This window comes from Octopus sinensis, unplaced genomic scaffold (genome assembly GCF_006345805.1).
Source record: "Octopus sinensis unplaced genomic scaffold, ASM634580v1 Contig16466, whole genome shotgun sequence".
NCBI lineage: Eukaryota > Metazoa > Mollusca > Cephalopoda > Octopoda > Octopodidae > Octopus > Octopus sinensis.
In genome coordinates this window covers 65,001-77,180 of record NW_021834364.1, presented here as the reverse complement: position 1 = coordinate 77,180, position 12,180 = coordinate 65,001, and the positions used below count along the sequence as shown (strand labels likewise).

General features: G+C 36.8%; 1 protein-coding gene across 1 annotated transcript in view; it reads right to left on the bottom strand.

Moving 5' to 3' along the window:
- Positions 1-208: 208 nt before the first annotated feature.
- LOC115230821 overlaps positions 209-12,180 on the bottom strand; it is a gene marked incomplete at its 3' end in the record, with an annotated part of 14,498 nt that continues 2,526 nt past the window's right edge. Inside the window, exons 4-8 of the mRNA XM_029800945.2 lie at positions 11,621-11,803; positions 7,347-7,534; positions 4,438-4,544; positions 3,050-3,203; positions 209-1,985 (exon numbers count right to left, since the gene is read on the bottom strand). Of these exons, the coding sequence (XP_029656805.2) occupies positions 209-1,985; positions 3,050-3,203; positions 4,438-4,544; positions 7,347-7,534; positions 11,621-11,803 (2,409 nt within the window). The remainder of the gene's footprint in view (positions 1,986-3,049; positions 3,204-4,437; positions 4,545-7,346; positions 7,535-11,620; positions 11,804-12,180) is intronic.

The following is a 12,180-nucleotide window of genomic DNA, read 5'->3' as shown; positions in this document are numbered from 1 at the left end:
TCAAACACTGAATTGGACCGTACATACACCTACTTGAGGAGAAATCTAAGCCGGATGGAAGATCTCCATTTGAAGACGATAACGATGTCATTGATATGAAGATGATGAAAGCAAAGCTGACGGTGATGAAAAAGAGGATGTATTACAGACGAATTGCTATTGTATGTGTAACCACCACCTCCGCCTCCACTTCCGACTAATAATTGACCTGTATAACCTCCTGCACCCCCGAGTGCATTAATGCGGACAGATAAAGATGTCCGTCGCTATGGCTGTTCTTATTGCTGTAACATGGCGACATGTGACGTCCTAGTTTACGTGGATTACATTCTTGCATAGACGAGTCCTGATTGGTCGATTGCAGTTTTCTTTTAAGAGCCAAGACACCAATCGACTGACTTCTTTTGTTTTCGCTATTGTTCTGGCAGTTGCTGCGACTATTGTTACCACCACTGTTATTGTTACTACTATTGCTACCACTACTATTGCTGCTACTGCTAACACTGCCGCTGCTACTACTAATTGAATTATTATTATTTTTATTGCTCTCGCTGTGACTGTTATTCGCGTTCTGGATGTTATTATTACTGTTCTGGTTACTGTTGCTGTTGTTACTAATAGTAGTTGTACTGTTAGCACTATTACTACTACTGTTGCTATTGGTGTTATAGTTATTGGGAATGACATTGTTATTGAGGATATGTGGCTGGGGTGATCTTTGTTGCTGTTGGTTCTGAAGTAGTTGATTTGAGCTCCCGTTGCCACCGTTATTGCTACCATTACTGTTACTGCTGTTCTTATTGTTATTATTGTTTTTGTTGTTGCTGTTATTGTTTCTACTGCTGCTGTTGACGCTGCTGTGGCATCCTTTTGCAGCGTTTAGGATGTCGGTGCAGTTGTTTTTACTGCTGTTGTTTGTAGGAACTCCACCTGAATGTCTTGCACTGTTGCTTGTACTATTCGTGATGGAATCCACCAGACTAGTGGTTGTTTCTTGAAAGCAAGCCGAACTGCTGCTATTACTGCTGCTGCTTACTGAGTCTATCAAAGGTTGGGCTTGTAAAGACGACGACGATGATGATGGTGGCGGCGGTGGTGGTGGTGGCGGCGGCGGCGGTGGTGGGAGTGTTGGTGGGAGTGGCGGTGGGAGTTGTTGAGGAACGGAAGAGTTGACTTGATTCGTTAAATGTTGAGCAGCAGACGACACTGATGCGGATAAAGGTGGTGGCGGTTGTAGAGGGGGTGGTGGTGGTAATGGCGGCGGTAATAGTGTCTGCAGCTGTGGCTGCTGCTGTTGTTGTTGTTGCTGCTGTTGTTGTGGTGGTGGCAGTGACGGTGGTGGTGGAAGTTGTGGCAGGGCGGGACCAGCCGTTTGCCCTGCATTCACATAACCGCATCCTCCTGTGGGTGCCATCTTAGGATAAGCTTGTAAAGGAATTCCGTAAGGAGACAGATGCTGTTGTTGTTGTTGCTGTTGTTGATGCTGTTGTTGTTGTTGTTGCTGCTGTTGTTGTTGTTGTTGAAGATGATGATGATGATGATGATGAGGATGTGGGTGAGGATGAGAATGGTGGTGTGGCGGAATCTGTTGGTGGCTAGTTTGCTGCTGGTGAAGATGCTGGTGGTGCTGATGCTGCTGCTGATGGTGGTGATGATGTGAAGATGGATGCTGCTGTTGTGTCTGTTGCTGCTGCTGATGTTGCTGTTGTTGCTGCTGCTGCTGGTGATGCGCATGTGAAGGGTGGAGGTGGTGATGGTGGTGATGGTGATGCCTGTCTAGGCTAAATGTTGTATAGGCATGCGCCATCGGATCGTCGTAGACAATCTGCTGCATGTGTGGTGTCAATAGGTCTTCAGGTTGTATGGAGGCTGCCATCGGATAGTAAGCCGCCCCAGGAGGTAGCATATCTATGGCGGGAACTTGTGTTGCGCAGGCCGTGGAATAGGCATAAGCTGGACCTCTTAACTGACAAGCCTCGTCCTCACTAGAGAAAAATGGAATAAATAAATAAATAAATAAATAAATAAATAAATAAACATATTAGATTTTAAAAACTTAATATACGGTGTGCGTGGAGAGACATAGAAGCATGCAGAGAGAGTGACGAACATTAAGGGAAATTGAACGTTCGTTTAAGATATGGATTTTTTTTTTAATATTGGATTGGTTTTGAATGGATGGATGGATGGATGGATGGAAGAAGAAGAAGAAGAAGAAGAAGAAGAAGAAGAAGAAGAAGAAGAAGAAGGTGAGGAGGAAGAAGAAGGAGGAGGAGGAGGAGGAAGAAGAAGTAGAAGAAGAAGAGGAAGAAGAAGAAGAAGAAGAAGAAGAAGAAGGAGGCGGAGGAGGGGAGGAGAAGAAGAAGAAGAAGGAGGAGGAGGAGGAGGAGGAGGGGAGAAGAAGAAGAAGAAGAAGAAGGATGAGGAGAAGGAGCAGGAGCAGGAAGAAGAGGAGGAGAAGAAGAAGAAGAAGAAGACGAAGAAGAAGAAGAAGAAGAAGAAGAAGAGCAATGATTCCTCGCCACCAAAAATAAATATAAGGATGTCATCGGAAACTCTCTGTTATGTGACATGGTTGTGTTTATTCCATATTAGACAAACATAGACACACAAACATATACACACGCATACACACACATATATATGACGGGCTTCTTTCAGTTTCCGTCTTCCAAATCCACTCACAAGACCTTGGTCAGCCCGAGGCTATAGTAGAAGACACTTGCCCAGAACCATGTGGTTGGTAAGCACGCTACTTACCACACAGCCACTCCTGTGCCTATATATATATATATATATATATATATATAATATATATATATATTAGTCTATGTATTTGTTTTTTGCAAGATTCTTGATATGAAGTCGTGTATTGAAACAGATATTGTTATTCTTGGGGATGGTAATTAAACATACGCAATATAAATTGGCAAAATAATATTTTGCCAATTTATAGTGCGTGTGTTTAATTAGCACAATATGGCCATCTCCTAGTATAACAATATAAATGTATATTTTTAAAGAAAATATATGGGACATTTCATCTTACTTGATTACTTGATTGACACACACCACGACAGGGTCGTCACTGTTGGCTAGTGCTTGCCTCACATGCATGACCATGTTAACCCAGATATGTTGTCCGTTTGCCATGAGCATGCGCACTGTAAGCATACAACCCATTTCATGGCGAGACTTGATTACTGAAAAAAAGAAAGAAAGAAAAATGAAGAAAGAGTATAGTGTGATTATTTTTTCAATGAGTTTCGCATAGTTCAAATATTCTTATACGTTAAATGAGAAGGGGAACGAAAAGGAGCAACATTTATATTTTACTCAACCGTATTTGTTATGCTAATAAGGGGAAATAAATCTTACCGGAAATACAAATAGCTGTCAGAAACTTATAAATAGGCCTGAAGAGGGATGAAATTAAATAATGTAAAATATTGTATCCGGCTTTCTGATGCTTTTGTCCATTACTCTTAAAAAGAGTAAAGTCAAATTCGGTGGAATTTGAACTCCGAACCTAAAGTACTGTACCTAAATTCTACAAGCGTTTTGCACAATGCTCTACAAATTCTGCGAGTCTTCGACCAGATCTTGTTCGATGCTCTACTGATTGTGTCAGTCCACAGCCCAGAGCGTAAGAAGTCGGAAGAAATACTTCTAAACATTTTGTTCAACGTGCTCGGCGCCTTGTTTTTATTATAGGTATAGGGCCTGAGATCTCCGCCGAGACGACTTTGTCTTTCATCCTTAAAATAAGTACCAGTGCTCAACTGGTACATATTTAAGGATGAAAGGCAAAGTCGATCGCGGTGGAATTTGAACTAAGAAAGTAAAGACGACCGAAATGCTGCTAAGCATTCAATCCGGCGTGCCAGCTTTCCGCCATGACGCCGCCTTAGTAATAATAATATTTGCTTATGACGACAGTATTTTTATTACTAATTTAGTCACAAGGTCAGCAAATTTTGACAGTATAACTTTAATCAATTTCGTCGAACTAAAAACTGAGGAACCAAGTAACTGAAAACATGAAAGAGAGAGCAGACCGCGTTGAGATTTGGATACAGAATGTAAAATATCATCACAAATTTCTACAAGAGGCCCTACCAATTCTGCCAAAATATGTTGCGGGGGTGGGGCTCAAGGCCAGAAACTTCGGGAAAGGAGGAATGCTGATTACATCGAACCAAGTACTCAACTGGTACTTATTTTATCGATGCCGAAAGGATGAAAGGAAAAGTCGATCTCGGCGGAATTTGAATTCAGAACGTAAAGTTGGAGGAAATGCCGCTAAGCATTTTGCTAGACATGCTAACGATTCTGCTTGCTCGTCGCCTTTGAGGAGTCGAGAAATATTGCCAACTGCATTCAACGTTTGATACACGTTTGATACTCTAGAGAAGTAAAGAATGGAGATAAACTTACATTGAATATGTTTGGTTTGTCCTTCCCATATATCTTCAGGGTGTAAAAAGGAATACCAAGACTTGGAGATTATTTCTTCGCTCGAAAATCCCAAGTGAAATTCACCACTGAAACCATAAAAAGAGAAATTTTAAATATATGTACATAGAATTAAATATATTACATTTGCACGTTAAATATATTACATTTGTACGTTTGTAGGAGCATGGTTCTGAGTTCAGTTCCACTGCGTGGCACCTTGGGTGAATATCTTCTACTATAGCTTTGGGTTGACTAAAGCCTTGTGAACCGATTTGATAGATGGAAACTGAAAGAAGCCCGTACTATAAATAAGTACGAGGCTTAAAATAAAAATAAGTACTACGGTCGATCGACTAAAAATTCTTCAAGGCGGTGCCCCTGCATGGCTGCAGTACAATGGCTGAAACAAGTAAAAGTTAAGGGATATGGAATCTGAGTGTAGAAGAGAGTGGAGATGGACTAATGGACCAACCAACCAATCAACTAGGGACCCTTTATGTGATTGTTCGATCTGCTGGTAATAGCAATTTTATTTCCCTCAAAATACAATCTACTTTCTTTAAAATAGATGGATAGTGGATTATGTACTAATCGAAAGAAACGTGATGGTCACGGCTGGAATGCATTCGATCATAGATCTGCTTAGTCTGCTTCTCAAAGACTTACTTAGAGACTAAATAAACAACAGCAACTGAGGGTACAAACAAATAAAATCTTACAAAGGGAACTTCAACTATGAAATAATAGGGAAAATGCGGCGTGATAGGGAAAATGCGGCGTATCTTCCCTATCACACGCAGACACACATTTCTCTCTCTCTCTCTCTCTCTCTCTCTCTCTCTCTCTCTCTCTCTCTCTCTCTCTCTCTTATTCTCTCTTGTATCTCTTTCGACCTCAATACACACACACACACACACACACACACACACACACACACACACACAACTCTTGCCCTCTCTCTTCTCAATAAACATTGCTGAGACTACCATTACATCAAACTGACATGTCAATTAAACAAACTCAGTAATGTTCAATTAAAACAGCTAGCCTTAATATAAGGGTCAGTAAAAACAAGTGTATTGAAATATTTGTTATAGAAAATTAATAAAAGGTTGAGACTAGATATTTTTACACATATTTAGATATATCTACTATCTGTCTTCCGTGAAAATTTCAAGTGAATGAAATAAATATTTCGTAAGTTATGAGGAAATAAACAAATAATCTTCCAATCTTCCAAATTGCAACGGCGAAAAGTTAAGGTCCACTTAGAATAATAATGAAAAATGGAACAAGGACAAAAAAGAAACCCTTACTATTAATATTTTGTGAACATTCCTTTACTATCAATGACCTTCTGACATCTGTTACAACAGGACTGAATTAATTTCTTGCAAAATGATGGAGTAATACTGTTCCATTCGTTTTTCAATAATTCCCAGAGTTCACCTTGGTTCTCTGGATTTCTCCTTCGCACCCCAGCCCATCTCCAATAATCTCTCAAACGTTTTCTATGGGTTTAGATCGGGACTTCAAGGTGGCCAGTCCATGAGATCAACCCCTTCATCACTCAAAACGTCTCTGGCTCTCTCCACAGTGTAAAGAGCGTTGTCCTGCACGAAGATAGGAGGCTGAACTGATGAGGATCAGAGATATGGAAGGGCATGCTGTCTAAGAATCTGCTTATAGATTTCAGCATTGACAGTCCTTTGTAGACGAATAAGTGGACGAGGACCAACAGCAGAGATCACTCCCCATACCATTATACTGCTTCCTCCATATTTCACTGTCTTCTTCACACATGCACGAGATAACCTTTCGCCATTTCCTCGTCGGACGTACATCCTGCCATCGGAACCAATCACTTTAAACTTCGAGTCACTGCTAAAATGAACTCGCGACCGCTGTTTTCCTGTTCAAACGACATGTTCGCGAGCGAAATACAGACGGACTCTTTGATTCTTCTTGGAGATCAGAGGTTTCTTTGCCGGTGCCCGGGCAAGCAACCCAGAACCTCGTAACCTCCGAGAAACTGTTTTGCGCGATATGTTGAGATCGGAAGTGGAGCTAAATGCGCGGGATATCTCAGCAGCACTCTTAAACCTATCCTTCAGTGACATTCTAACCGTAATACAATCCTGTCTTGGGGTTTGGGGTTTAGCATCTGTCGATCCTGATGACTTAAAACGAGCTACGATTCGTTGCACAATACTTCTAGACTTCCCTACAGAAGTTGCTATCGCAGAATTTGACTTGCCCTCTTGGTGAAGGCACACAATCTTTTGTTTTTTATCACAGAACACCGGTCATCTCTCACAAGCTGCTATGTTGACAGTTGAATGTTTCAAAAATGTAAGATCATGAGAAGTAACTGTTATCCCATTAACAGACTTCTAAACAACAAATATCTCGGTTAGCAGTTCATTTTTTTCTAAGTGACCCTTTACTTTTGGCCACTGCAATTTGGCCACTGCAATTTGGAAGATTGTTAATTTCCACATAACTTATGAAATATTTATTCCATTCACTTGAAATTTTCTCGAAAGATAGATATTGGATATATCTAAATATGTATAAAATATCTAGTCCCAACGTGTTGTTAATCTTCTATAATAACTATTTCAATGCACTTGTTCTTACTGACCCTTATATTGTGGCTGCACCGTGCATGCGTGTACGTAAATTGGAGGTGACCTATATATATAAATGGTATTATATGATAGAATTTTCTGAAAGGTATATGAATTGACGTAAAGACACAGGTCAAGTTTATTTTTTGTATCGTATTGACTTACAGAAGAGATCTAGGTAAACGGCCAGTCACGACTGGCTTCAATAAAAATATATGAATGTTAACTTTCGTGCGTAAAGAACTTGTTCCAACTCACCTGTGCGATATTTCCAAGTAGGTCATGTCCAGACGGTGTGCCGACTTGAATATCATAGTATCGCTGAGCAAAAGTGTATCTTTGCTATCAATAGTTATAAGGGGATAGCAAAATGAAGCGAACACTAATTGTTCCCCACCTCGTTCTGGATCAGGAACTGCAACAAAATGGCCGCGGACGTGCATTGTCTGGTTAAGAAAGAGAAAAATAAATAAAAATATAAATAGAGAAACTTATAAATACGCGATGGAATGCTGCTCAGTTGCCACTGAAAGTGTGACACACACATGTTGAATGAGTAACTCTGAATATTTTGTGGTATATATACACATACATACATACATACATACATACATACATACATACATACATACATATATACATACATGCATACATACATGCATACATGCGTACATACATACATGCATGCATACATACATGCATACATACATGCATACATGCGTACATACATACATGCATGCATACATACATGCATACATACATGCATGCATGCATACATACATACATACATACATCCATGCATACATACATGCATGCACACATACATGCATGCATACATACATACATATATATATATATATATATATATATATATAATTAATTATAAAATATTAGGGAATAAATCCAAACTTACAGGGAAAAATCAGATTTAGGATTAAATCCAATTTTATTGTAAAATATATTATATTATATTAAATTAGATATAAAACCACTTTTAGGCAAATCAAACAATGAAAAACATAAGCCAATACATAAAATTAATTAATTTATATTATTTTAAATATATATCAAAAGTATTAAAAGTATGTATATATATGTATATATATATATGTGCGTATATATATATATATATATATATTATATTATATATATATATATATATATATATATATATATATATATGTATATGTATATATATATATGTATATATATATATTAACAGAATGAGATAAAAATCCAAGACTGTGAAGGATTCAGAACATTTATAAAGAGAAGGCCTTACGGAGACTGTGAGAAAATGATTGAGCAATATTTATTCCAGAGAAAATATGAAATAGAGAGTGAAGTGGAAGAATGAAAACAGACGTGAGATATGCAGGGATATTGTATCTGCAGGTCCATTATTTTTAAGCAGAATGGTATACATATAAGTTTCCTGTACCTTATATAACACACATAAATACAATCTCTCTCTCTCACACACACACCACACGCACTCACACGCACACACAAACATTATTTTTTAGTATCTCGCCTTTTGTTAATTCGTACTTCAAGCTACTGAAGTCTGCCCCAACACAAAGAAATCTGTACTGGATCATATCATTGATATCAACATTAGACGAAAGAAGTTGTGAACGTCTTACAACTCAGAACTAAGCATCGGAGTGATCAGAGAGTTTTAGCGTTTGTGAAAGTTCAACTTGTTCTTAGTTCGAATAGCTCTATGATCAAAGGCTTTGCAATTGTTACCATACCATCTCTTGTTTTGGGGCCTAGAACTACATTACTTAATGTACCTTTCTTTTTATTGCGCAAACATCCTACCCCCCCCCCACACACACACACACATACATACATACACACATACACACGCAGATATTAATTTTAAATTATGTGGAGCTGAATCAAACTCTTATTAAAATATATATAACTCTTACCAAATATACTGATGCTATGTCCTTTCGTTTGTCTTCGAAGTTCCGGCCGTCGATGAGTAAGTTGGCCGAAACTTCGATATCACTATCAACAACATTCTTGTTTAAGAATAATAAATTTGTACTCTACAAAAGTATAGAAGAACCTATCTGTTTTTATTATAACTGAACAAAATAACAAACGTTAATATGCATGTATGTATGTATGTATGTATGTATGTATGTATGTATGTATGTATGTATCTATCTATCTATCTATCTATCTATCTATCTATCTATCTATCTATCTATCTTTGTATTTATATAAACATAAAATCAATTTTCTTTTTGGTTACTCCATGTTACATTTCATTATTTCCTTCATTTTCCCCGTCTTTTTCTTCAGTTCATTCTATTCTCAAATCTTTCTGTTTTTGCTACATGTTTTTCATCTTCCAAGGATTTCAAGAGGCTACTTTTTTTTATGTATGTGTATGAATGTGATCATATATATTAATATGTGCGTGTGTGTGTGTATGCGTGTGAGAGTATTTATATGTACTTATGTATATATATATGTGTGTGTGTGTGTGTATATTTGTGAGTATATATTGTGTGTATATATATGTAATCATATATATTAATATGTGTGTGTGTGTGTATATTTGTGAGTATATATTGTGTGTATGTATATGTATACATATATATGTATATATGTGTGTGTATATTTGTGAGTATATATTGTGTGTATATATATGTATACATATATATATGTATATATGTGTGTTTGTGTGTATGTGTTTTATTATTACTATTATCCCATAAACATGATCAGATTCAAAGGCTACGATAGTATTTACACGGAGAGCGTAATGGAAAGAAGCAAAATAAATAAATCAACAAACAAATAAACAACTAATTTGTTTGTTTATTTCATTATTTATTTATTTCATCTCACTCCATTTCGTTCTCCGTGTAAATACTATCGTAGCTTACAGTTTACTTTCCTCCGATATGTACATTGGGGGTTTTTTCACCTATTTGTTTTTTTTTGCATGCATTTATTTACCAGAGTCATTTGAATAAAAAAAAAAGAGCAAAGAATAGCAAAAGAAATAAAAACAATGTCAGAAACAAAATATAAGCGAAAACAAGTTCGCATTTTCTCATTGGTTGTGGCTGTGAATAGTGTGTGTGTGTGTTTGTTTATATATTTCACATCTGTATTGTAGAAACTGTTCTTTTGTTAAATTTTTTGTTGTTTTTTTTTTTTGTTTGCAATCTGCATCATCCCTAACTTGTAGTCACTTTTCTACTAAGTCTTTATTCATTTCTTTTATTTATTTTCTAATTTTTATATTGCGTTTTTCTTTTTCTACTTGCACGCAAGTCTACCTTTTTTTTCCTTCCAACTTTCTTCAATACTCATGCTTGCATTTCGTCTCTCTCATCCTCTTCAATGTATCTATCTATCTATCTATCTATCTATCTATCTATCTATCTATCTATCTATCTATCTATCTATCTATCTATCTATCTATCTATCTATCTTTCTGTCTGTCTAGCGAACGTTTTAAAAAAAGATGGGTGAATGTAGCAAGGATGGCACGTATGAATGACGAAGCCACCTTGAGCATAGTCCTATGAACCCAGAAATTGAAAACAGAGGGTTACCCACATGCAAACAAATGTGGTAACATATAACAATATTGACCAAGGTTACCGTGGTCTTTTTCGTAGGCTTTTCTTCCCACGGATAAACCTTACTTGTTTTCCCCTTTACACCATACATCATGACACTGTGATACACGATCCCTATTGATCGTTTTTTTTTTTTTTCTTTTCTTTTGTTCCTTTTCCCTTTTTTCTTTTTCTTTCTTTTCCTTTTTTTTCTTTTTCTTTCTTTTCCTTTTTTTTCTTTTTCTTTCTTTTCCTTTTTTTTCTTTTTTTTCTTTTTTTTGTTCTTTTCTTCCCTTTTACGATCCCTCTTGATCGAAAACCTACGCCACCCCCTTTTTTTGTTTCTTTTGTTTTTTGTTTTTTTCATCCCCCAAAAGAAAAGCTCTACCTTGTAACTTGTCCCATCTGTGTGCAACCCTGTGTGGCCAATAAAGAAACTTATCTATCTATCTATCTATCTATCTATCTATCTATCTATCTATCTATCTATCTGTCTGTCTGTCTGTCCGCTGCCTAGGAAACTAGCTAGCTCTTTGTACTAAACATTTTTATATGCCCAAACTGACGCTTTCTTATCATTTTTGCTTATGAAAGCGTAAACGCATAAACATGCACAGAAACACTGTCTCACATAAATAACAACACACTTCTCTGTCACACACACATAGACACAACGAGCAAAACACACACGGAGAGTTGCACGCGCGTGCGCGCGTGTGTGTGTTACACATGTATGAATTAATACAAATTAGATAATTATAGCAGATTATAATTCGGTAGGAATGGGGTATAGAAAGGCAAGCAAAAGGATAGATAGATAGATAGATAGATAGATAGATAGATAGATAGATAGATAGATAGATAGATAGATAGATAGATAGATAGATAGATAGATAGATACATATGTTTGTACGATTGAACAAAAGTATGACTTACTTTGACGTCACCAAAGCCTGATTGCCGTTTAACACTTCTTGACATATTCATACGACAGAAGAAAGCTAATGGCTGTCCCGGAATTACATCCGTTCCCCCTCTTAAAAGCTGTGCCTGGACTGTAATGTGATCCCTTTTGTCAATAATATCGAAAAGACTGTCCCCTTGAGTCTTCATATCCACCTGAAAAATATATAAATATTAACAGCTTGAAATCATTACAGTGGTAAGAGTGAACAAATTCTCTTTTCAGATTTTGTGACACGAATATTTCGGTAAACATTTAAAAGAGTGTTTTTTGAGCGTTTCATTAATGAACGCAACACATCTACATTAGAATGAGATTTGACATTCTGATCCAACAACTAAGAAACCGGGATTTTAAATATTGTAAACATACACTCTACAAGTGAGGTTAATAATCCGAAAAATTATGTTATTCACCAGTTTATAAAATGAATATATGATAGGAATAGATTTGACAATAGATAAAAATTAAACATGGAACTGGACACTTTACTTTTTTTTATACTTAAAGAATTTATTTATTCATTCATTCA